The sequence below is a fragment of the Sus scrofa genome, chromosome 11 (assembly GCF_000003025.6).
Source record: "Sus scrofa isolate TJ Tabasco breed Duroc chromosome 11, Sscrofa11.1, whole genome shotgun sequence".
Lineage (NCBI taxonomy): Eukaryota > Metazoa > Chordata > Mammalia > Artiodactyla > Suidae > Sus > Sus scrofa.
Window position 1 is genome coordinate 7792825 of NC_010453.5, and position 26809 is coordinate 7819633.

Consider the following 26809-nt stretch of genomic DNA (forward strand, 5'->3'; position numbering starts at 1 on the left):
CTCGCGTCTTGCCGCCTCCTTCCTCCGGCCGCGGGCGGCCCCCCGGGCGGCGAGGGCGCGGCGCCCACCCCCACAGGAAGCGCGGAGTAAATGTGCAACTGCGAGAAACTTTGAACGGAGGGAAGCGGCGGCCGCGGGCCCGCCCCCCTGCCTGCCGCCCGCGCCCCGCCGGCCCCGCGCAGGCTGGCGGCGGGCTCCGCGGCTCGGGGTCCCGCGCTCCGCCCCGCACCAGCCGCCCGGCCCGCGGTCCTCGCCCCCCGCGCCGGGCCCCTTCCCGGTGTCGCGGGCCCGCCCTAGCCCCCTAGGCTGAGATGCCCCCCTGGGCACCGGCCTCCTCTCTGGCTTCCTTGAGCCGGAAGGGAGGACGGGGTGCCCGGTTGGGCCTCCGTGGGTCGTTGGTGGCGCCGGCGCGAGGCGGGGGGGGGGGGCGGGGGGGGAGCTTTCCTTAATCTTGGGTTTGTCGTGGGGAAGATGAGAGAGCACTTCTGCTAACAGGGCTTGTCTGCTGCTGTTGTAGTGTCCTTTCCCTCTTTTCTTCCAAGCTCCTCCCAAGAGAATGCTCCGCTCTTTTTCATAAAATAATGTGGTAAAAGTTTTTTTATTTTTTTTTAAAAATCACTGCAGTTGACTTTCATGATGAGATTTCAAGTGTGAAAGCTGGGAGGAAAAATTATCCTTTTTCAGTGTTTTCAGGGTTATTGTCTTCCATCCCAGACTTTTGTGCTTCCTGTTAAGAGGCAGTAATTTCAGATTTTTAGAAATGGCAGAATGGTGCAATTTAGGGAAAGACGTAGCGTCACTGCTCACTGCCCACCGGAACCTTGGTCCTTATTTGTGTATCCTGGCGTGTCTGTAGGGGCTCAGGAAGTGTGGGAAAATCAGGTGAGATTAATTGGTCATTGTTCACACGCATGGTTAAGTAAGTAACAATGTAATTAAAAATGTTTGGGCACCTTGGGCAGTGAAGGCTGTAATTGACCGTGGGGAGCAACTGAACTTGGCAAGGATCTGCTTTAGTGGAAGAAAGAGTGCATGGCTGGGGGTGGGGTGGGGGGAGAAGAGGAGGCTGGCGAGCTGGGACAGGGGCTCCTCGACTCCTGGCTGCATCACTTGGCCTGCTGCCCAGATGTTTTTGCACCTCACCAAAAGGGGTGGGTGGTAGCTGAAATTGGCATTCTATTTATAGCTGTGCACTTTGTAATGCTGTGCTGGGGATATCGTATTTGTATATAATATATTCTGTTTAGGCGCTGAAGTGCACACTTGTGTCGTGATGAGTATCTGTTTTTCACCGCACTTAAGGGAGCATCAGCCCTGTCCAAATTTGCTAATACATTTGAGGATGTGCAGAAGGAACTCAAATGACCAGACATCTTATGGAGGTGTCTGTTAGCCTTGTGAAGTTGTCAGAGACGCACAATGAATAAGACATAAAACCTATTAAAAGGTCCCTGGGAGACATTTGGCTTTGTGAACTGGCTTTCATGGGTTGGTACTGGCAGGAAGCTATATTCTTGCAGGTCTGAAGTAAATCATGAGTTTATTTTATTGAGTTCTGCTCTGACGTTGTGAAGGGGCACTAAGGAATACATGTGGTACCCATGCTTTCTACATCTCGAAGTCAGTTTCCTTGGACTCTTACTGGACTAGAGAATATGATAGGCATTCTGAGGCCTGTGAACAATCCCAACAGTGTCACATACTCTAAATAGCCCCTCATAAGTGTGGCCTGATGGTTTCTAATTTAGTTTTCCCACAAACTGGAGTATGTGTGTTGGCGCTTTTAGAGAAAAGTCAATATAGAACATTTACTTTAAATCTATACAGATATGCAAACGAAATTCACTGCAACTTCAGTTCTAAAGTCCAGAGCCGGTAGAATCAGAAGATTTAGTCTCGCCTCTTGGTCAGCCCCTGTGTGGCTTCTTGTGGCTTCGAGCCTCAGTTTGCGAGAGGCGTAGAGTAGATAAATACTAAAATCGGCCGTCTCTTAGGGTTTTAACCGATTCTGTTGTAGCAGAGTCTGCTGTCTGCCACCCAGAATTCTGAGTTCCTTTTTTGCCTGACTGATGGAAAGCCTCTTAGGTGATCAGGGTTAGGGACTGAATTGTGCCCTTCAGGTTTGTGTATTGAAGGCTTAATCCCCAATCAGACCTTATTGGGAGATGGGCCTTTAAGGAGGTAATTATGGTTAAAGAGGCCATAAGGGTGGGCCCCTAATGCGGCAGGGCTGGTGTCCTCATAAAAGGGGAAAGTGCCAGGGATGCGCCCAGAGAGGAGCTGTGCGAGGACCAGTGAGAAGAGGGCCCTCTCCGAGCAAGGGCTCAGCAGGAACCAGCGCTGCTGGCTCCTTGATCGTGGACTTCTCACCCTCGAGAACAGAGAGAAGAGAATTTCTGTTGCTGAGGCCCCTCAGTCCATGCTCTCTATTATGGGCGCCCTAGAAGACTAATAATACAGGGGGTGAGGGCAGGTGGAAGAGTGGTGGCAGTGGTGGCGGCATGTCCAGTGAGAAAGCGGTTTTCCGTGGCCCTTGCAAAGCAGGGCAGCCTGTGAGCTCTCTGTGGAGATTTGGGGGCCGGGTCTCTTGGTAAAGCTTCTGCAAGGTGCTGACCCAGCTGAGAGGCAGGTCTTCTGCCCCTGTTTCATCCTTCCTGTTCCCTGTTCGGCGAATGTGATGTCTGGAGCCACGATGGCCATCTTGTGACCGCAAGGTGACCGTGAAGGCCGAAGCCAGTAGCAAGGATGGTAGAGCAGAGAGGACGGCGCCACCAGGGGGACATGGAGCACACGCGAGCCGTTTCCGCTCTGCTCTTGCGAGAGAGAAGCAAAACCAGAAACCTCTGGGAGTTCTCTTGTGGCTCAGTGGGTTAAGGACCCAGTATTGTCACTGCAGCAGCTTGGGCCGTGCAGTGACACTGGTTCAGTCCTTGGCCTGGGAACTTCCACATGCCTTGGGCACCGCCAGAAAGAAAAAACACAACAAAAACCCCCAAACCTCTGTCTTTTTAAAGCTTCAATTTTTTTTTTTTTTTGTCTGTTTGTTTTTAAATTGCATGCAGTCAAATCCTAATCCTAGTTAGTGAATCTGTGAAGAGGCTTATTTGTACCAGTGGTGAAGTAATGGATGTTGACGTTTGTCTTTCTTAGTTGTTTCTACTCTGAGTCAGGATGATATTTCTTAGCACCTGCCAAGGTTGAGGATGATTTTTTGTTCTGAGCCGGGTCTTGCTCAGATTCTTGTCAGTGCAGCGAGTCAGACATTGCAGGAGCCCAGGGATCACACCTGGCCTCAGGTTATTTTGCCATTTTGAATTTGTGGATCTTCCTTTTATTTCTTGAGCAGCACTCTGCTGCTACTGGCACAGATTTTACCCATCTGGATGGATTCTTTGTTGTCAAGGTAGTCCAGGAGCCCCAACCTGGCATAGCCCCCTTGCCATGGACTTGACCCAAGGGAATTCAGGCACTTGGGGGTGGGGTGCAGGAGGCGCAAGGAAGAGCATCTGTTTCAAATTGGGGTGGGGGGAGGGGAGGCGATGTCCTGAGCCTCTCATTAGCTTCCTCTAGGACTTGAGCAAGTCCTAATTACTGACCTCAATTGGACCACGAAGGGCCAGGGTTTTTGCTTTTCATTAGAAATGTTATAAAGCGGCACCGTTTGCAGATGTTAGATGTTTTGCCTCTTTGTAGCATCACGTGTGACCCATCTGTGACGTGGAGCTTATTCTTAAGAACGACACGCAGGTGCGTCGTTTCCTTTTTCACGTAAAGGGAAAGGGCTGGTGGGTGGATGTCAGGGGCTTATCGGACCTGTTACTGGTTGAGAGTCCCCTTAATTCCTCATTTCGGAGGCCTCTTTACTAAGTCACGCCCAGAGAAATGGGATTCCGTGTCGGTGCTGATTGAACTGCTAGAAACTGTGAACAACTTAAAAATAGAGTTAAAAGGAGGAGCTGTCCTCACAATTTCTCTCGTCTACTCAGAAAGTGTTGAGGGGGATCTTGTGTGTGTCCAGCACCGGGGCGTTTTGCAGGAAGAGGCCAAGCTAGGCATGTCTACCCCGGTGGAGCGCACCTCTTGAAGGGAAGGTGACATGGAACACGAAGTGCACCAGGTGCGGGGCTGCAGCGGTGTCCAGATGCTCTGAGAAGTGCTGCAGGGACAGGGAGTCTCTGGCTTTACCTGGAGTCTGGAGCCCTGGTTCCCAACAGGGGGCCGCCTCCCCCCCCCTGCCCCCGGAATCACCGCTGGATTCTCTGAGATGTCGTGGGTGGCGGTCACAGAGGGTGGTTGGGCAGGAGCGCTGCCCAGCGGCCTGCAGTGCGCAGACGGCCGGCCCCCATCTCCAAAGAATCAGTTATCTGGTCTAGACCGCGCATGGCCCCGGGCTGAGAAACCCTGGAGTGGGGCTCAGGGGGCATCAGAGTTCAGCCCCGGGTTCGTGGGGGGAGGGAAGAAGCAGGGGCGCTGGCTCTGGAATAGCTCTGGGTGGAGGAAGCCCGTGGGGAAAGGATGGACCTGGAGGGGGCAGGGCTGGCAGGTTGGAGGGGGCCAGCTTATGCAGGCAGGGCCTGGCACACCAGGCAGGTGTGGGACTTGGTCCTTAGAGCAGTGGGGAGCTGTTGCTGTTTGTTTTTTTCCTGTCTTTTAGGGCCACACCCACAGCACATGGCGGTTCCCAGGCTAGGGGTCCAGTGGAGCTGCAGCTGCCAGACGACGCCGCAGCCACGCCAGGTCCGAGCCTCGTCTGCGACCTACCCCACAGCTCACAGCAACACAAGATCCTTAACCCACTGAGGCCAGGGATTGAACCTGCAGCCTCATGGTTCCTAGTTGGATTTGTTTCCGCTGCGTGACCGCAGGAACTCCTGACTTGGGTTTTAAGAAGCTCACGCGGGCTGTCCTGTAGAACAGGGCTGGGGGGGGTGTCCATTCGGGAGGAGTCAGCCACAGGAGCACAGGGGAAGGTGGGTCAGGGGTGAGCCATGGGCTTCTGCCTGCAGCTGTCCCTGGGCAGTGGCCTTGTTGACTGATACAGGCACGGATGATGGAGGACCAGATCTGACTACAAGAAACATTTTTTTAAAAAATGTACTTAAATGTACACGACATAAAATGAATCATTTGAACCTTTTTTTTTTTTTTTTTGTCTTTTTGTTGGGGCCGAACCCACAGCACATGGAGGTTCCCAGGCTAGGGGTTTAATCAAAGCTATAGCCACCGGCCTGTGCCACAACCACAGCAACACCAGATCCGAGCCACGTCTGCGACCTACCCCACAGCTCATAGCAACGCTGGATCCTGAACCCACTGAGCGAGGCCAGGGATCGAACCCTCAACCTCATGGTTCCTCATCGGATTCATTTCGGCTGCGCCACGACGGGAACTCCCCATTTGAACCATTTTTAAGTGTACACTTGTGTGGCATTAAGTACCCAGACAGTTTTCTGAAGTTTGCTTTTAGCTTCAGGGGACGGTGAGAAGGGTGAGTTTAGTTTGGACGAGTTGAGTTGGGGGTGCCTGTGAGATGCTCTGGCTCTGTGTCTACTGGGCAGTTAGATCGGTGGGTCTGGAGCTCGAGGAGATGGTAGCTGTGGAAAGATTTGGGGGAAATTTGAGTTCTTCCTTTTTTTTTTTTTAAAAGAAGAGAGCCTTGATGGACAAAATAGATATATTTAAGCTTTTACTCACATGCATGTGTACTGAAGATTTGGGGAAGCAAACATTTTTTATCTGTAAAGCTAAGATGATGTTAAGCTTCAGATTTAGACAGGAAAAAAAAAAAAAGAGTTAAAGTATCAAATAAGATTTGAATGCATCTCCAGTCTAGCAGTGCCAGTCTCTCCGAGGGATGCGACTTATTTTCACTCCTAAAGGAATATTTTATGATCTGAAACGGTGATATGTTTTGGTTTACATCATTGCTTCCCATAAGAAGCTGAAGGCTCTTTACACATCACGCCGAATTTATCTTCTCCACATCCTTGAGGGTGGCTTTGCAGGAGCTTGTTTTCTGTTTATGAGATGAAGGAAGGAAAGGAAGACAAACGGCCAGTGCTTGTTGGGGAAAAGCCCCGTCCGGTTCCCTTGAGTATCGTCTCGCTGTCTGTCCCAGGGTGGGTCAGACTTTAGCACACCGCAGCACCTCGGGGTCTCCTTTGTTGTTTGTTTTAAAGTTTTTTGCTTATTTTGGCTGAGGCTTGCAGCAGCTTGATGTGGATCTCAGTTCAGGCCGGTGACCCTGGGCCACCGCAGGGAAAGCCCCGAGTCCTAACCGCTAGACCACCAGGGAGCTCCCAGGGTCCCCTCTGTTAAGGTCCTTTTGGTTGAGACACCGATTCCTGGGTTTTAGCTCCTGCTTTTTCTGATTCATGAGGTCTGAGATGAGGCCTGTGGATTTGCATTTTTACCCAGGTGCTAGGTGAGTCATATGTGCTGGCAGGGGCCTGCTTGGGCCACCCTGGCCCCAGTGTGATATGTTACTGGGTGATTTTCCTGCACTGGATAGAACGGGAAGATGCCTGCTGGTTGCTTTGTCTTGAAGATGAAGGAAGGAGCTGTTTTGGAGGGAGCAGAGGGTGGAACTGAGGCCCGATTTTCAGCCCTCAGGTGTTTTGTCTCTTTGGGGAAGGAACCAGAAGCCCTAGATTTCAGACTGAGAAGTCTTCCTCGTCCCTGTGTCATCGGGCGATTTACAGATGCTCCTGTAGGTGTGGAGTGTGAGTCTTGAAAACTAGAGCCGCGGGTTGTTGGAGTGAGGGATTTTGGGCAGTGGACAAGTGAGGTCCTAAAGGCATTAGAACGGCTCAGACCGTGGGTACCACAGATTCATTGGCTCCAACAGGGGTGCTTTTTAGAACCCAGTTTTTCTGTTAGCAAGTTAAGATACCGAAAGCCGAGCGTAAAGGAGGCTGCAGTTTTCCGCAGCATGTACTCCAGCGGGGGGGAAGGAGTCGTGCCCGGTGCGGGTGTGCTTGTGTTTGCGTGTTGCTGTCCTGCACGCTTCAGTGTCTGCTGGACTAGTTTGTGGGGCCAGGACCCTTCTGCCCTCCACCCGTGACTCAGTCTGTGCTTAAGACTCTCTCCCCAAACTCGGTTCGAGTTGGAATTTTCTTGCTTTCAGATCCTGAGCCACATTTGGGTTTTGATGTCACCCGTTTAAATGAGATACGGATCAAAGAAGTCAACGGTCTTTCCCTTCTCAAAACATATGGTTATTTCCTCTGTTTTCCGCATCTACTGCCTTCCCTCTGGCACATCCAGTGTAGTGGTCCCAGCAAACCTCGTTGCCGAGTGGGGGAAATCTGTGCGGCAAGCGGACTTCTCAGAGGAGGCAGGGCCGTGTTTCGGGTGGAGGGAGATGGTGTTTGGGCATTTCCCGGCCGCTGTGTCACTTTTGAGGCTTAAGGAACCCAGGGAGGGTGGCAGAGGGGTGCCGGACCCTGAATGCCATCCAGCTCTCCACTTGCTGGGCTCGCAGCACTGTGCTGGCATCGTCCCCAGCACAGCGATGTCACCTGTTTCTATTTGGCACCTGAGCAGGAGGCTCTACAGCTTCCCCCATGACCAGGCGCTGCCGGGGCCGCACCTGCCTTGACGTTGTCCATCCTTGTCCAGATCCCCTCCTTTCCACGGAGGGAGGCAGAGGCTCTGGGAGGCCGAGGCATTGGCCCCGCGATGCTGAGCGGCACAGCTGGGTTTGGTGGCATGTGGTGTGCGTTAGAATCCATGTGTCACTGGGGCGCTGCTCTCATCCTCGTGGTCACGCGGGGCCCCGTGCTGTGGCGTCTCCCCTAGTCCGTGGAGCCTTCAGGGGAGAGCTCCCTCCAGGAAGATCTTAACACCTGATAGCTCTGCCGTCTCCTCTCTGCCTGGCCACGTCTGTTTGTCTCCTTTGCAGTGTTGTCCCTGAGATGTTGGGGTTCCCTTGCCCCTGTCTTTCCCACCCAGCCTTGCAGCTTTAGTTGCATCGCGTGTGCCGTGGAGACTGTCCCCTCACCTGCGTGAGCCGCGCCCCTGGCAAACTGGGCGTTTGTCCTTGAACACCCGCGGGACCTCCGCACGTCGGGAACACGCTGGGCTTTCCCACCGTCTGCTCCCCTCCTTCGTTGTCGGGCCGTGAACGGCACCCCGTCTACCCCGGCCCTCGCATCTGATCCCCGAAGCTCCTGCACCTGCCTCTGTGTCTCCTTCCCCGTCCTCGCACAGCCGCAGACCCTGCTCAGGGCCGGAGACCCAGCAGCCCCGCCGCGCCGGCCGCGGCCCCTCGCCCCTCTGGCCGCAGCTCCCGCCGCCGCTGGCCGCGCCTGGCTTTTTCTGTCCCTCCACAGCCCAGCCCACACGCCGCCTCCGGAAGCTTGTCTGGGGCACGCATGTCACCATGGCCCTCTCCCTGAAGGCCTCAGAGAGCTTTTAGCGGCCCTCGCCATACAGCCGGACTCCCTGCCCCCGTCAGGAAACGGCTCCTGGCGGCGTCTCCAGCCTCACTTCTAGCCCCAGTCCCTCCCTGTCCTCAGGTGTCCGTGCCCAGGTCCCTCGCTCCCCTCCCCATCTCTTTGGGCACACGGGGCTGTTTACTGTGCTTTATGTGCAGAAACCTGTTTCCAGGCCTCCTCCTGCTCTGGCTCTTGACGTGTCTGCCCCTGGCCTACTTCTGGGCACCGGTCAGCTGGCCGCAGGCAGTGCTTCCCTCCTCTGCTGCGCTGCCTGATGCTTTGCCCTGCTCCTCGGGCTCCCTCAGCAGTGCCACGAGAGCACCTGCTGTCAGAGGGCGCCCCTGTGCACTTGGGTGTTGAGAGAGGGACTTGTCTGTGCTGTTAGACCTTTAGCTCCTTGGGAGCTGCTCACCTATCTCCTGCCCAGCTCCTAGCAGAACACCTGGCACCTAACCCATGCAGCCACTCTGATTTTCTGCTGAACAAACAAAAGTAAACATGAATGGTGGTGATGACAGTGGCTTCTCCCCCCCTTGGATATGCCAGGCCTTGCCTAGGCCCCTTACAGGGGCTCAACCACTGGCTCCTCAGCTGCCCCTTGGGTTGGTTCTTCTGTCCTCAGCCCTGCGGAGTGCAGGGCCTTCCATTAGATGCTTGGGTGGCGCCCCTTCTCCGTCTCCACCTCCGTGGGGACAGTGTGTTTGTCAGAGGAGGACAAGGAAAGCAGGCCCTGCCGCTGTCATTGGCCAGGAGCATTCATTTCTCTTCCCTCTGCTTCTAGGGATTATCTTCAAAGCAGGTGGTTGGAACCGAATAAATTGGTTGCAGGCTGTGCATCCTGGAGCTTAAGTCCCCTCCGGAGGAGCTGGAATTAAGCCTGGAAGCTCCAGGGACCAGGAGTGGCTGGGGCCAGGCCGTGCCGGTGGAACTGTACCTTAAAGTAGGTCACAGCAGAGAAGGGGCGCCAGGCTTCCTCCCACTGCACCAGGGAGCACCCAAGCCTGGGGGTGCCAGCTCAGGCCCCAGGGGTGTGTGAGCTCTGTCCTGGATGTCAGGGCTGCCTATGCTCTGACCCCCACCTCCCCGACTTGTGTGGGGGTCGCAGGGCCACCCAGCCCCACCGTGAGCCTTTATCTCCTCCGCCTGCAGCAGTACCACGACCACCCCCTGGGCCTGTGGAAGATGCTGAGCCTGAACCCTCGCTAAACACTTTCTGCCTCATCTCACTTCATCCCTGCAGCTCTCCTCTGAGGGCTTATTTAGCGTCTTAGCGCTTTTGGTGTTGGGTATTTAATTTGGTTTCTATGATACATGTTACTGGGAGAGTTTGGGAGGATGAATCAGGCACAGGGACAAAACGGGGTTTGGAGGCACAGTCCTCCCTGCCTGCCTGCCTGGTCTCTGCTCCCTCCTAGGAACGGAAGACAGTTGATTAGTGTTGCTTAAATGCGTGTTAATTAATTCCTCACCCGTTTTCTCACACGCTAGGGCTTAGGCTAGCCTATAAATCTTAGGCTCAGGTTAGCTGTAAAATGTGATTTATCTCTCAGGATAGGTGTGCCTAACACGTTAGTTGGCTTGAATTATTTAAAGTTATCATGAGAAAGGTCTTATTTCTATTGCCTGCCCTGATTTGCACTTTAAATATAGTTCCCTGTAGCAATTCACAGGAATTCATGTTGAAAATAGAAAAGGGAAAATTGCTTTTAAACAGCAGTTTGGCATATAAGAGCGTGATTTATCTTGGAATATTTCACCAACTGCACATTAAAGCTGAGTTTTCAAGAATGTAGGCCCCCCCCCCCCCCGGAATGAATCTGGAAATCCTTAAGAAGCCAGACAGCAAACACTGAGCCTCAGGGTGCCGCTCCCCTTGGCGGGGTCTCCCTGCCTGTTCTCCTGCATCTACCACCTCCTGCTGTGGGAGAGTCCCACCCTGTGCTCTGGTTGGGGGTGTGGAAGGTGACACACCTCACTTGCTAATTTTTCTCACCTTCTTCCTCTGGAGCCCCATATCTCCTTCATTTCCATGAACTGCAAAGGCTGGGATTTTGTTGGTTGGATTTCTGTAAATGATGCACTGTTTTAAATTCGGATTTGTTAATGGTATCGCATATCCTGTGCCTTCAAAGTGTGTTTGGCCCCTCAATGATTTCTTTTGTTTTCCTTAGATTAAAGAAATATAAAGCCAGCTGGTATTTTTGTTAATATTCCTTGTGTGGGGATTATCTTGCCCCAGCAAATTATTACAATTTGTTCTTATGCTGGAATCAACTCTGATGTACTACTGATGTTAGGACTTTAAATATTATGTAATTTATTTCTGTCATGGGAAAAAGGAGTTTTTAATTTCACAGCCGCAGGAGAAATACATTTTGTTTCTTCTCTTTAAAAGGACATCTTACCTTTAGCCCGGTGTATTTTTGTAGAGAACTAATATCTGGTTTCCTCTTCCCTCAGTCAAGCTTTGTCTGGATAAAAGTGTGGTGTCTTTGTCCCATAGGGTCAGGGACAGTTTGCGGGATCCACGTGATTTGTGGGGAACACCTCTTCTTGATGTAATTCCTACTTTAAGCAGTAAGGCCGTCAAGTAATATTATTGCTGCTTAGTATGAAAGGTGATGATGCGTTAGTAGTATTTAGAACCAATACAGAACAAAGACATTTTTCTTGGGTGCAGAGGCTGCGTTCTGAAGGGCGGGGCTTCTGTGTTGACATACTCTTCTTTGTCGCATCGCCGTCTGGCCTTGAGAGAAAGGGTGGTAGGACTGCTGACCCCGCGACCTGGTTACTAGCTGGTGAGTCACCGAATGTGTTAAACTAGGAAGGTTATTTTTCTTGATAAAAGGACATGCTAACCTAGAGAGCCTTGACTGTCAGAATTAGGCATTGATGGGGTTGTTGGGGGGGTGGATTTTGGGTCTCGGGGCCTGTGTTGGATTGACCACGGTTTTCAGGTCCCTCGAGCTGCCTCAGCGTTCTGTTTTCTGGAATCTCTGATGCCGAGTGCTCTTAATGTGCTGCAACCGCCCTGTGTGAAGTTTATTACTGATAATATTTTTAAGATCTTCTTGAGGGTTTTCAGTGTGCATCCTGGCTTTGGAGATAAATAAAACAAACAACAACAAAAAATTAAAGGCCCGGAAGCAGCATTGAAATGGTGTGGGAGGTTAAATCTCTCTTCTTAGAACTTAACGAATAATTTGGGCTTGCATTTGCCTTGCTGTGTGCGTGTGTGTGTGTGTGAGAAAATGAGAAAGCACATCAGATCCCAGTGACCATAAACTACGTGGGGGACTAAAGCCCTTTGTGCTGCTGGATTGGCACCGAGAGGCGCCGCCTGCTCGGAAGAGGTGGGCCCCGGGCCCGCGGGAGACCTTGGCTGTGTTCGTTCGCTCCTTCCACACACAGGTGTTGACCCCCTTGGGCTGGCTGTGTTGTAGGTTTGGGGGCAAACAGTGAATCACACCACGTAGCTGCCTTCCTGGAGTTTCTATCGAACTAGTGTAGAAGACAAGCAATGAACAGATAGATTATATCAGCGGGGTCTGTGCTCTGAGCAAGCCAAGCAGAGTGAGGGCGGGGAGCCTCCTGCGGTACCTGCTCGGATCTCAGATCCCGCAGAGGTGCGTTCCATGTCGCCCTGCCTTCGGAGAGGGCACCCTGGGCGCTAGACCATGTGGGCCACTGGCTTCTCAGCATGAAGATGCTTCAGGTTATTTCCTGTGATCCGACGCCCATGCAGAGAGTCGGAGGCCCCGGGAGTCTGGGCTTGGGAAGGGTCTGTGGCATGCAGGTGGCCTTGTCTCCTGCTTCCGGGCAGGGCCTCCTGTGACCCCGGGAGCCCCGCTCCCCCGCCCCTGGCACTGGGCGCTGTGCCCGCCGTGGGGTCGCCCGCCCGGCCTGTCCGTCCCTTCCTGCTCCGTGGCGTTGCCCCCTGCGTCCTGGGAATGCTCACTGGGGCGCCGACTCTGTGCAGTGCTCTCCCCTCTGCTTTTCAGGAGAACGGGCTGTAAAGCCAAGGTGTTCGTTTTTGTCTGGTTAACCTTCCTGACCGCTTTGTCGTTTCGCTTTATATTTTCCACACGTTACTGTCAGGCCGTTATTAATATTTTTAACATAGAGCCTGGACGTGTCTCTAGGGATGTCTTCGTCTGTTGATGCGCTTGACTCTGAACTTGAAATCATCCTACATGGGAAGGCGTCTAATTCCTCCCCTCCCTCAGCCCCGTGACTTTATTAGGGTTCTGATCCTCCCCCCCGCTCGCAGGAGCAGAATCCACACTGCGCTGCTGACCCCGCAACCGCCCAGACGGAAAGCTTGCCGCAGGTAGAGCCTGTTGCCCGCCTGGCAGGGATTCGAGGGGAGTTTGTGCTTCTTCCTGCTGGATTCTCAGGAATTCTCCTTTGCTTAAGAAGGCACCAGAACTGAGGTTTCTAAGAAGTTGTATCTAGGCATCTGTCCTGTGGTTTATCGCTGCAGACGCAAATGCTGTACCCAGATCCCAGTGCCTTTGATGCAGAGTTTCCTCAGCTGGTAGCTGGAAGCACGTTGGCTTCACAGCGGTGAATGATCTTCTTAGGTCTGGAGACAAAGGCAGCCTACAGTGCTAGTTTGTAGCAATGCAGCTGCTTTTAAAAATGAGCAAAATTTATCTCTTTAAAGTATCATTTTTTTTTCACTTTAAGCAAAACTGTTGAATATGGGAATGAATCTTAGTTGCCAATTTTAATGTAAAAATCTTTCTTTCTTTCCCAGCTTTTGCTTTGGTTTCTGAAGATATGAAGAAAGAGGTCAAACAATCTAAGGTACTAATAATTCTAATGATCAAATCTATTCTCTCTCTCTGCAATTTGTTTTTATTTTCTTTAATGGGAGTTGTAATGATTTCAACTTTCAATGGTTATAAAATTTTTTAAAATGATTTAGTGGAACATAAATTTTTGAATCCATAGCAGCCACCCACAAATAGTCTTGCCTAAAAAAATGCTTTAATAGTTAAAGCACATCCACTTGGTTTTAGATTTCATTTTAAGAAAAAAGGTACTTTGGTATCAAGCTGGACTTTGTATTTTTAGGGCTGTACTCACAACATATGGAGGTTCCCAAGCTAGAGGTCGAATTGGAGCTGTAGCCCACTGGCCTACACCACAGCCACAGCAATGCCAGATCCAAGCCATGTCTGCAGCCTGCACCACATCTCACAGCACCACTGGATCCTTAACCTACTGAGCGAGGCCAGGGATCGAACCCACAACCTCATGGTTCCTACTCGGATTCGTTTCCACTGCGCCACGACGGGAACTCTGAGCTGCACATTGTAAAAGTCCTTCTTGGATACGATTGTTTTCTCCAGCCCTACTGCATCATAACCCTGGGCTTCAGAAAGGATTACCCTGTGCCCAGGTTGCATGAACCTGAGTGTCTGTCACCTTGAAGCTGGCCCCGGGTGAGAGGGCATCTTGGGGACTGGCTGAGAGACCCCAAAGATGACTGCCAGGGTCCTCGCACAATCAGAACCAGAAACCGAGACCTGGGGCCCGATGGAGGGGGGACAGCGCTTGTCTAAATCTCAGAGCTGCTCCCTTTCCCTGGTTGCTGGTTGCGCTCAAGAACTGCATCTAGGGGTTCCTGCTGTGGCACAGTGGGATCAGCGGCATCTTGGTAATGCCAGGATGCAGGTTCAGCCCCTGGCCAGCCCCCGTGGTTAAGGATTTGGTGTTACCATAGCTGCGGTGTAGCTCGCAACTGCGGCTTGGATGTGACCCCTGGCCCCACGAACTCCGTGTGCTGTGGAGCTGCCAAAAAAAAAGAAAAACTGCCATCTAAATTTTACTGTTTGCGGTTGCATTAGATCAGTTTAGCATATGAGGAAGAGAATCTTTTAAAAATAGGAGTTGTTTTTGTCATATTAATTAAGGCTCAGTTGATTCTATTTTTTTACCCTATAATGAGTATAAAAGCATTTTATTTATTTATTTATTTGGTCTTTTTGCCTTTTTCCAGGGCCACTTCCCACAGCATATGGAGGTTCCCAGGCTAGGGATTTAATCCGAGCCACAGCCGCTGGCCTTACGCCACAGCCACAGCAATGTGGGTTCCGAGCTGCATCTGCAACCTACACCACAGCTCACGGCAAAGCAGGATCCTTAACCCACTGAGCAAGGGCAGGGACCGAACCCGCAACCTCATGGTTCCTAGTTGGATTTGTTAACCCCTGCGCCACGACGGGAACTCCTAAAAGCTTTTTAAAATAGAATGTTTCTTTTACCAAGTATGATCTGTTCTGAGTAAATCATGGGATTCCTACCCAGGGGAGATGATAGTAATTCCGTATGGTTTTAAGACGTTTATGGTAAATAAGGCATTTTCAGACATTTCATTTAATTTGATTTTCTCAGGGATCATGCTATTGCTAAACAAAGCAGATATTTCCATGTGTAGTAGAGAAAATTTACCATCAGAAATTAATGTGACCGAGGTCACATGACTATTAAAAGGTGAAGTTGAGTTCTCTTGTGACGTGGTGGGTTAAGAATCCAGACTTGTCACTGCTGCGGCTCGGGTTGCTGATCCCTGGCCCTGGAACTTCCACATGCCATGGGTGTAGCCAAAAAAAAAAAAAAAAAATTCGCTGTAACGTGTCTGTGTGGCAGTAGGGAGGCTCATTTATAATAAATTTAAGGGTTATTCATAGAAAATTAAAATTTCATGTAATTAAAAAATTTTAGCACATATTTTCAAATACAGGTTTTTTTGTTTTTGTTTTTTTACCAATCTTTACAAAAGAGGAAATGGATATATTCTTTGCCTTGACTACATATGTAAATATAAGTGGAGATAATGGCAACTCCTGTGTCGTGTGTCATTTTCCATGCAAAGGTATCGAAGCCTGTGACGTCTGTGTGCTTGGGCCTCAGAGTCAGAAAGCCGTGGATCCTGCGAGGGGCAGCAGTGGTAGAGCGTCCGCTGGGGCGCACACCCGGCGCTGGGAGATGGGGAGGAATTAACCTGCCCAAGGTCGTGCACTGTCTGTCGATGAGCCCGAGGTCGGGTTAAGGCTCCCGACGGTAACCGCGTTCGGTGGGGAGTATGCTTCCTTCCCACTCTCAGCACATCTGACGGGACCTCTCCCTGCTGCCCGGAAGGCCACCTTCCGTCCCGCTCGCCCCGCTGCTCGCTGTGGTCAAGGGCCCTGGTTTCCTAGAGCTGAGGTCCTTCCCCAACTGCTCAGGTGAGCTAGTTGGCATCTGGAGGCTTCACGCCAGGACCCCGAGTGCCCCAGGCCTGACCCCGGCCCCGGCTCCTCTGCTGGGCTCTGGTCCCTGGCTCTGGGGTTTCTGACACAGCCCAGCTTTCTGTGCAGGCTGCCTCAGGCTTGTGCTCAGGCCGTGGGTGCTGCCTCAGCCAGGCCATGTCGCCGTCTTCCCCCTGTGGTTTTGGCAGCCTTTCATCCTGGAGTGGCTTGTGGTCCAGGATCCTGTGTGACGTGGGCTTCCAGCCGGGCTCTGGGGCCTAGCTGCTGTGGTTCCCAGCACTTGTCCAGCCCTGACCTCCTGCGGGACTCACTGGCCCTCGCTGTGTTCAGCTTCCTCGTCTGTAAGATGGGGTAACAGGACCTAGTGGTTTTGAAGATGAAGTGTGTGTTGTGTGGGTGTGTGTGTTGTGTGTTCACCTCTCAGAGCAGTGCCAGTCCCTGTTTAAAAGTGTAGCTGATAGGATAGCAGGAAGCATCTTGGGCAGCCTTTTAAGAGGCACCCACACAGATGAGAGTAACACGAGGAAGCATGAACCTGACTGCTCTTACCTGTTACATTTCTCTTAGGGCAGCTTAGACTTCATAAGAAGTGGCTGAGGAGATGGTAGGAAGAGCAGGGCTGAGCAGCTGGTGAGCGTTTGCATTGGGCAGACATGACATTGTCTAAAGCCTCCCAGCAACCCTGGGAAGTCGGTCTTACGATACCTATTTTACTGAAGCTGAGGCCTGAGCCAGTGAGTGATGGAAGCAGAATCACAACACCGGACCAGCTTCCGGCTGGTGCACCAATAATGAACACATCTGATGAATTTGTTCTGTTCAAAATCCAGGGGGTAGTGGTTGTTTGCAACCAGATAGAAGATGCCATTTTCTCTCTTTCTTCTTAAAAGATGTCCTAACAAATTCTTTTGAGGCTGTTTCCTTTTTAAATTTTGTTTGTTTGGTTGGTTTTAGAGCCGCACCTGCGGAATATGGAAGTTTCCAGGCTAGGGGTTGAATCAGAGCTGCAGCTGCCGGCCTGTATCACAGTGCAGGATCCAAGCCACGTCCAAGCTCACGGCAATGCTGGATCCTTAACCCACTGAGCGAGGCCAGGGATTGAAGCCACATCCTCATGGATACTAGTTGGGCTCATTACTGCTGAACCACAATGGGAATTTCCCGCTTAGTCTAATTGTCTTTCTCTAAGGGGAAATTACCAGAGACCATTTTGGTTCCATTTCAGTTTGTGTAATTCAGTCATTCTTTGGGTATTTTATTTTTACAGTTTACAAATTGAGCAATTCTGATGGGCTCATCATTTCCTAGCTGTTGTGTCAGGCAGTTGAAGCTGCAGGGCTTAATAACAAGCAGAAAGCTGCTCGTGGATTGTCTTTGCTTTTGCGATGGCATCTGGTAGGAAGTCCGCTCTTGTTCTGGCTTGTGTAGTCTGGAAACATTGAGTTCAGGATATTCTTTTATGTTCACCTTCTGGATCAATGTGACTATTGTTGTAGCTATTACTTTTAGGTTACTTTGAAAATACGTTGGGTCTCATGGTGCGTTTTTTTCTGAAGACAGCCTCCGGAGGAGGACCAGGGCATGTGCTATTAGGAGGGTATAAGGAATGAATGCTGGAATGCAACCTGACCCAGATTTTATTTTATTATTTTTTCAGTGTTTTTAATGGTATTTTTCTATTTTTTAATGTTGTATTGAAGTATAGTTGATTTATATTGTTGTGTTCATTTCTGCTGTACAACACAGTGATGCAGTTACACATGTACACACACCCGTTCTTCTTCAGTTTCTTTCCCCATCTAGATGATCACAGAATATTGGGTAGAGTTCCCTGTGCTCTACAGTAGGTCCCTGTTGGCCAGTCATTGCATATAGCATGGTATACACATGGCAGTCCCAAACTCCTAATCCATCCCTCACCCGGGCCCATGCCCTTTGGTAACCGCAAGTTTGTCTTCAAAGTCTGTGAGTCTGTATCAGTTCTGCAGCTAAGTTCATTTGTATCCTTTTCGAAGATTCCACATAGAAGGGATATCATTTGATATTTTTCTTTCACTGTGAGACTAAGTGGTGTATGATAATGTCTGGGTCCATCCATGTTGTTGCAAATGGTATTATTTCATTCTTTTTTATGGCTGAGTAATACTCCATTTTATATAATATGTACCACATCTTCTTTACCATTACCCTGTTGATGGACATTTACATTGCTCCCATCTCTTGGCTGTTGTAGTAGTGCTGCAGTGAACACTGGGGTGCACATATCTTTTTTTTTTTTTAACTGACTGACATTTTATTTTATTTTTTTTTTACAGAATTAAATACATACATTTACACACAATTACATTCACACAGATTATTATAACATGGATCTTAAGAAACAGATTAAGTGACTCCCACTGGAGAAGTGGAATGGAAAATATGCTGAGACAAAGAGGAAATTTATTCTATACTTTATCCCAATTTTATGGCTTTCATCTTTACTACTTAGTTTTATCTATTACATTTCAATTTTTCTTTAAAAATTAGCATTATATTACATTGTTATATTATGCAATTAAAATTTATAAAGAAGAAAGCCTTATATACCATTAAATATTTTATATAGCATAGTACAAAGAATAACAACTGGTAAGCATAACAAAAATAAGATACCCTCTGAAAATAAGTAAAATATAAAATGCATAAGTTGGTTAAAAAAACAGTGTAACTATATAAATATGTCCTCACAATTTGTTCCATCTCATTGATTCTTCAATAAAGGCATTACACCATTCTAGGTGATGTGATAAACAAGACATTATAGACTTTACGTGGTACCATGGTGAGAAATGGTTATTAATAATACAATTGTAGAACTGTATTATTTAATTGTACAGTGGCATTATTTAATTATAATTATCATAAGTTCTTTGATGGAGAGGAAATCAGAATCGGATCTAAGAAGACTTCAGCATTCCAAGAATGATGTCAAATGACCCCCTTCATGGTGGATTATGCACTTATTTACTATGAGATATATTTCTTCTCCAGAGATTCCTTGTTTGTGTATCAATTGTAGATTTTTGGTTTGCAGTTATTCTGAAGTTTTGATGTAAGAGTCTATATGTATATGAGATTGTTTAAAGTTGTTGTTCTCTTAATGGCAAGTTCATCTCCAGTGTCCTGCATTTGTACCCACCTCTTCTCATGATTTCTGATTTTGGTGGTATAATTGTGCATGGATGATTTCATATCTTTACTGTATATATACCTTTACTGGTGAGCCTTGTCATTTGTGGAATTTTTGTTTCTTGTTGCTGATCTTTTCTTTCCTGCCTAGAGTATTTGTTGTAAGGCTGGTTTAGTGTTGCTGAATTCTCTCAGCTTTTGCTTATCTGAGAAGGTTTTGATTTCTCCTTCAAATCTGAATGAGAGCCTTGCTGGGTAGAGTAATCTTGGTTGGAGGTTTTTTCCTTTCATCACGTTGAGTATATCATGCCACTCCCTTCTGGCCTGCAGAGTTTCTGCTGAAAAATCTGCCAATAACCTTATTGGGGTTCCCTTGTATATTACTTGTTTCTTTTCCCTAGCTGCTTTCAAGATTTTCTCTTCGTCTTTCATTTTGGTCAGTTTGATTATTATGTGTCTTGGTGTGTTCCTCCTTGGGTTTATTGTATATGGTACTCATTGTGCCTCCTGGATTTGAGTGAGTGGTTCCTTTCCCATGTTAGGGAAGTTTGGGGCTATTATCTCTTGGAATATGTTTTCTGTCCCCTTCTCTCTCTCTTCTCCTTCTGGCACCCCTGTAATACGGATGTTCGTGCGTTTCACATTGTCCCAGCGTTCTCTGAGACTCTCTTCATTTGTTTTCAATCTTTTTTCTCTTTTCTGTTCTGCATCTGTAATTGCCACTCATCTGTCCTCCACCTCGCTTACTCGTTTTCTGCCTCCTGTATTCTGCTGTTAGCTGCTTCTAGTGAGTTCTTTATTTCAGTTAATGTATTTTGCATCTCTTCTTGGTTAAGTTTTATATCTTGTATCTCTTTGGTTAGTGTTTCCTGTAAGTTTATCCATCTTTGCCTCCAGTTTATTTCCAATGTCTTGCATCATCTTCAGCATCAACAGTCTAAAGTCTTTTTCCTGGAGGCTGAGAATCTCCTCATTGCTTAGCTGATTTTCTGGGGTTTTTCCTTTCTCTCTCATCTGAGTTATAGTTCTCTGTCTTTTCATTTTTATAGGTTTTTGGGGTGGTGACCTTTTTACAGATAGTAGGGTTGTAGCCTCTCTTACTTCTGATGTCTGCCCCCCTTGTGGCTGAAGTCGGTATGGGGGCTTGGTGTAGGCTTCCTGATGGGAGGGGCTGATGCCTGCCCACTGGTAGGTGGAGCCGATTCTAATCCCTCTGGTGGGTGGGGCTTAGTCTCTGGATGGGATTAGGGGCTGCTGTGTGTCTGAGGCTCTTTAGGTAGCCTGTTTCCTGAGGGGCGGGGCTGTGATCCCACCTGGATTGTTGTTTGCCCTGAGGCTTCTCAGAGCTGACGGGTGGGGCCAGATTTTCCCAAAATGGCCCCCTCCAGAGAAAGGCAACTGCTGAATATTCCTGAGAGCCTTGCCCTCAATGTCCTTCCCTCACAACAAGCCATATTCACCCCCGTTTTCCCATGATGTCCTCCAAGAACTGCAGTCAGGTTTGACCTAGGTTCCTGTGGAGACCTCACTCTGCCCTGGGACCTGGTGCACGTGAAAGTCTGTGTGGCCTTTTAAGAATGGGTCTCTGTTTCCCCCAGTCCTGTGGAGCTCCTGTGCACAAGCCCCGCTGGCCTTCAATGCCAGATGCTCCAGGGGCTCTTTCTCCCAGTGCCAGATCCCCGCATGTGAGGGTTTGATGTGGGGCTCAGAACTCCCACTCCTGTAGGTGAGTCTCTGTGAGCCAGTTAGTTTTCAGTCTGTGGAGCCTCCCACCCGGGAGATGTGGGGTTGTTTATATCACGAAATCACCCCTCCTACCTGTGGATGTGGCCTCCTCTTTTTCTTCTGGAGTAGGGTATGGGTTTCCGGTCCATTTGGGTGGAGATTGCTCAGTCTTTAGTTGTGAATTCTGTTGTTTTCAGGAGAGAAGTTGAGTTCCAGTCCTTCTATTCCGCCATCTTAATCCCGTCTCCTGCACACATATCTTTTTGAATCAGGGCTTTTTCCAGATAGCTACCCAGGAGCAAGATTGCTGGATCATATTTTAGTTTAGTTTTCTGAGGAACCTCCTCAAAAATATTAATATTTTGACAATATTCTTTTAATCCAAAGACATGGTATATCTTTCCATCTGTTTGTGTTATCTTTGATTTCTTTCATTCAAGTTTGCAGAGTACAGGTCTTTTGCCTCTTTAGGGAGATTTATTCCTGGTATTTTATTCTTTCTGATGCCACAGTAATTGGGATTGTTCCCCTAATTTCTCTTTCTGATCTTTCATTGTTAGTATATAGAAACACAGTTTATTTCTTTGTATTAATTTTGTATCCTGCAACTTTACCAAATTCATTGATGAGCTCTAACAGTTTTCTTGCAGCATCTTTGGGATTTTTTAGGTACAGTATCATGTTGTTTACCAACAGCGATAGTTTTCCTTCTTCCTTTCTAATTTGGGTTCCTTTTATTTCTTTTTCTTCTCTGATAGCTATGGCTAGGACTTCCAAAACTGTTGAATAAAAGTGGCTATAGTAGTGGACATCCTTGTCTCATTCCTGGTCTTAGTGGGAATTCTTTAAGCTTAACCAGGAGAAAGATGTTAGCTATTTAAGGGTTTGTCATATATGGCCTTTATTATGTTGAGTTAGGTTCACTCTATGTCAGCTTTCTGGAGGGTTTTGTTTTTTATCAGAAATGGGTGTGGATTTTGTCAAAAGCCTTTTCTGCATCTATTGATATAATCATTTGTTTTTTTGTATCACACTGATTTGTGGTTGTTGAAAACTCATTGCTTCCCTGGGGTAGGTATCTCTTCATCATGGTATATGATCCTTTTAATGTATTGCTGGATTTGGTTTGCTAGTATTTTGTTGAGGATTTTTGCATCTATGTTCATCAGTGATACTGCACCTGTAGTTATCTTTTTTTGTGGTGTCTTTGTCTGGTTTTGGTATCAGGGTGATGGTGCCCTCATAGAATGAGTTTGGGATTGTTGTTTTCTCTGCTGTCTTTTGAAATAGTTTCAGAAGGATAGATATTAACTCTTCTTTAAACATTTGATGGAATTTGCCCATAAAGCTGTCTGGTCCTGGACTTTTGTTTGTTGGAAGATTTTTTTTTTTTTTTGGTCTTTTTTTCTTTTCTAGGGCCGTTCCCGTAGCATATGGAGGCTCCCAGGCCAGGGGACTAATCGGAGCTGTTGCTGCTGGCCAGGCAGCATCTGAGACCTATACCACAGCTCATGGTAATGCCAGATCCTTAACCCACTGAGCAAGGCCAGGGATCGAGCCCGCAACCTCATGGTTCCTAGTCAGATTCGTTAACCACTATGCCACGACAGGAATTCCTGTTGGACGTTTTTAAGTCACAGTTTCAATATCAGTACTTGTGGTGGTCTGTTCATCTTTTCTGTTTCTTCCCAGTTTAGTCATGGGGGAGTATACCTTTCTAAAAATTTGTCCGTTTCTTCTAGGCTGTCCATTTTATTGGTTCTAGGTACTTGTAGTAGTCTCTTATGGTCCTTTGTATTTCTGTGACGTCCATTGTAACTTCTCTTTTTTCATTTCTGATTTTATTGATTTAAGTCCTCTCCCTTTTTTTCTTGGTGAGTCTGGTGAAGGGTTTATCAGTTTTGATTTTTTTTCAAAGAACCAGCTTTTAGTTTCATTGGTCTTTTCTGTTGTTTTGTTTCTATTTCATTTACTTCGTTCTGATCTGGATGATTTCCTCCCTTCTGCTAACTTTGGGTTTTGTTTGTTCTTCTTTCTCTATTTGCTTTAGGTGTAAGGTTAGGTTGAGATTTTTCTTTGAGATTCTTGAGATTTTTCTTGTTTCCTGAAGTAGTCCTGTATTGCTATAGACTTGCCTATTGGAACTGCTTTTGCTGCATTCCATAGGTTTTGGATCATTGTGTCTCCTTGTCTTTTGTCTCTAGGAATTTTTTGATTTTCTCTGTGATTTCTTTAGGGATCCATTGGTTGTTTAGTAGAATATTTAGTCTCTACATGCTTGTGTTTTTTGCAGTTTTTTTTTTCTTATTGATTTCTAGTCTTATAATAAGTCTGTTTTGTCTGATGAGTATTGCTCCTCCAGCTTTCTTTTGATTTCTATTTGCGTGGAATATCTTCTTCTGTCCTCTCACTTTAGGTTTGTATGTGTTCCTAGAACTGAAGTGGGTCTGTATGTCTTGTTTTTATATCAATTCAGCCAGTCTTTTGTTTGGAGCATTTAGTCCATTTACATTTAAGGTAATTATTGATATGTATAGTCTTACTGCCATTTTGTTAATTATTTTGTATTTGTTTTTGTTGGTTTTTTTTTTTTTTTTCTTCCCTTCTTTTGTGCTCTTAGTTTGATGACCTTGTCCAGTTGTTGTGTTTGGATTGCTTTTTCTTATTTGAGTGTATATCTATTGTAGATTTTTGATGTGCAGTTACCATGTGGTTTTGATCCAGGAGTCTGTATATACAAGATTCTTTTAAGTTGCTCTCCTTTTAATTGCAACTAGTATCTGCATTTGTATACTCCTCGTGATTGCTGGTTTTGGTGTCATGTTTGTGTGTGGAATATTTCCTACCTTTACTGTATGTTTGCCTTTGCTGGTGATCCTTCTCATTTGTAATTTTATTGTTTCTAGTTATGGCCTTTCTTTTCCACCTAGAGAAGTTCCTTCAGTATTTGTTGTAAAGTTGGTTTAATGTTGCTGAATTCTCTTAGCTTTTGCTTGTCTGTAAAGCTTTTGATGTCTCCTTCAAATCTGAATGAATCTTGCGGGACAGAGTGTTCGTGGTTTTGGTTTTTTCCTTTCATGCTTTTAAGTATATTATCACATTCCCTTCTGGCCTGCAGAGTTTCTGCTGAAAAATCAGCTGATAGCCTTGTTGGGGTTCTCTTGCATTGTTCTTTGTTGATTTTTCCCAGCTACTTTCAGTATTTTCTCTTTGTATTTAATTTTGGTCAGATTGATTAATATGTGTCTCAGAGTGTGGTCCTCGGTTTATTCTATATGGTATTCATTGTGCTTTTTGGATTTGAGTGAGTGAGTCCTCTCCCGTGTTAGGGAAATTTTTGGGTATTATCTCCTTAAATATTTCTTCCAGCCCTTTCTCTCTTCTCCTTCTGGCACCCCTTTAATGCGGATGTTGGTACATTAAAAGTTGTCCCAAAGTTCTCTTAGACTGTCCTCATTTCTTTCTTTCCTTTCTTTGGTTTTTTTTATGGCCTCACCTGCAGCATATGGAAATTCCCAGGCTAGTGGTTGAATTGCAGCTGCCAGCCTATGCCACAGCCATAGCAATGCCAGATCAGAGCTGCACTCTGACCTATGCCACAGCTCGTGGCAATGCCACTGAGCAAGACCAGGGATCTAACCTGCATCCTCATGGATACTAGTCGGATTCTTAACCTGCTGAGCTACAACAGGAACTCCTTTCCTCATTTGTTTTCCTTCTTTTTTATTTATTCTTTTCTGTATCCGTGATTTCCACCAGTCTGTCTTCCACCTTGCTTATTTGTTCTTCTGTCTGCTATATTCTGCTAGTAGTTCCTTCCTTCTAGTGAATGTTTTATTTCAGTGATTGCATTTCACAGCTCTACTACTTTAGATCTTCCATTTCTTTGTTAAGTGTTTCTTGTAGTTTATTGATCTTTGCCTCTAGGTTTTTGTTTTGTTTTTGCCGAGATACTGGATCATCTTTGCTATCATTGTCCTGAAGTCTTTTTCATGGAGGTTCCTTATCTCCACTTCACTTAGCTGTTCTTCTGGAGTTTTGTCTTGTTCCTTCATGTGGCTCATATTTCTCTCTCTCTTCATTTTGTCTCCCTTTCTGTGTGGTCTTCTTTGTGCAGGCTAGACCCATGTAGACTCTCTTGCTTCTAGTGTCTGCCCCGTTGTGGGTGAAGTTGATTCAGGGGCTTGTGGCTGGTTTCTTGATGGAAAGGATTGGTGCCTGCTCACTGGTAGGTAGAGCTGAGTCTTGTCCCTCTGGTGGGTGGGGCTTTGTCTCTGGGTGAGGTTTGAGGCAACTGTATACCTGGGAGGGCTTTAGGCAGCCTGTTTGCTGATGGGTGGGGCTGTGTTCTTAGCCTCTTGTTTAGCCTGGGGTTTCTCAGCCCTGATGGATGTGACCAAATGTTCCCAAAATGGTAGCCTCCAGGGGAGCTCATGCCAATGATTATTCCCAGGACCTTTGCCTCCAATGTCCTGCCCCTACAGCGACCCACAGCCACTCCCTGCTTTCCCAGGGGACCTGCCAAGACCCGCAGGTAGTTACAAATGTTGTCTTAGGTCAGTCTCCCACGGCAATAGAAATAAAAACAAAAATAAACCAATTGGACCTAATTGAACTTACAAGCTTTTGCACAGCAAAGGAAACCATTGGGGAAAAAAGACAACCTAAGGAACAGGAGAAAATAGTTGCAAACGATACAACTGACAAGGGCTTAATCTCCAAAATATACAAACAGTTCTTAAAAGTCAGCAACAACAAAAAAAAAACAATTCACTTGAAAAATGGGCAGAAGACCTAAGTAGACATATCTCCAAAGATGACAAATGGATGGTCAGTTAGTAACATGGTAAAATGCTCCATATCACTAATTATGAGATAAATGCAAATGAAAAATACTATGAGGTACCACCTCACATCAGTCAGAATGGCCATCATTAATAAGTCTGCAAATAACAAATGCAGGAGGGGGTGTGGAGAAAAGAGAACCCTCCTACACTCTTGGGAATGTAAATTGGTACAACCACTAAGGAAAACAGTATGAAGGTACCTCAGAAAACTAAATATAGAACTGCCATATAATCCTTCAATTCCACTCGTGGGCACATATCCAGACAAAATTATAATTCAGAAAGATACATGCACCCCTGTGTTCATTCTAAATCAACATAAGTGTTCAGCACTATTCACAATAGCTAAGACATGGAAACAACCTAAATGTCCATTGACAGTTGAATGGATTAACTGCATGCAACAGAATACTACTCAGCCATGAAAAGCATGAAATAATGGCATTTGCAGCAACATGGATGCAGCTAGAGATTCTTGTACTAGGTTAAGTAAGTCAGAGAAAGGCAAATACCATTATGATATCACTTATGTGTGGAATCTAAAATGTGGCACGAAGGAACCTACCTACAAAACGGAAACAGACTCACGGACATGGAGATCAGACTTGGGATGGTCGAGAGGGAGGGAAGAGAGTGGGATGGACCAGGAGTTTGGGTTAGTAGATGCAAACCATTACATATAGACTGCCCAAGCAGTGAGGTCCTCCCGTTCAGCCAGCGAACTGTATCCCATCTCTTGGGACTGACCAGGATGGAAGATAATACAAGAAAGGGAATGTTAAATAGATACGCCTGTGTCACTTTGCCACACAGCAGAGATTGGCACAACATTGTAAGTCATCTATTCCTTAATAAATAATTTGAAAATTTAAAAAAATTTTCAGAAAATGCTACTGAAGGTGTCCTCTCCCCTGCGTTTCTCTCCTCTTCCGTCTGTTGTCATGGTCTCGCTGGCATCCTAAGAAGACATGACTTTGGGGCCGTGTCTTGGCTTTTGAGCTGTTGGAGTTTTGTTGGTAGAAGCTCACAACTGCGTGTCTTGTCGCAGTCTATGAAGCAAATTGAAGGATATCTGCCAGCGTCCAATTGTCATAATTACAGCATGTGGTGGAAAATGAAAAGGGACAATTAGAGGGAACATTCCTCCTGCCGGAGGAGACAGTGGATGTGGCAGATTTAGCTGCTGACACCCTGTGCTTTGTCAGAGTCTTCGAAGAGCTCCTCCTCCGACAAACCAGGATCAGGGTCAGGTACTGCCGTGCCTGCGTCCAGATTTCTGTGTCTGCAGCTCTGAGATGTACCTCCTTTTTTTTTTTTTTTTTTTTGGCTACACCAATGGCATAGGGAAGGCCCTAGGCCAGAGATTGAA

The 26809-nt window shown here is 47.4% G+C and overlaps 1 protein-coding gene across 2 annotated transcripts in view; it reads left to right on the forward strand.

The window, feature by feature from the left end:
• Positions 1-26809, forward strand: part of B3GLCT (beta 3-glucosyltransferase) — a 114893-nt gene that overhangs the window by 665 nt on the left and 87419 nt on the right. The window contains exons 1-2 of one of the 2 annotated variants that reach the window (XM_021065553.1): positions 9247-9378; positions 13198-13247. In XM_021065553.1, coding sequence (XP_020921212.1) covers positions 13221-13247 — 27 coding nt within the window. In that variant the 5' untranslated portion in view covers positions 9247-9378; positions 13198-13220. Of the gene's footprint in view, positions 1-9246; positions 9379-13197; positions 13248-26809 lie in introns of those variants that run through there. The other variant, XM_021065554.1, reaches the window with a different exon arrangement.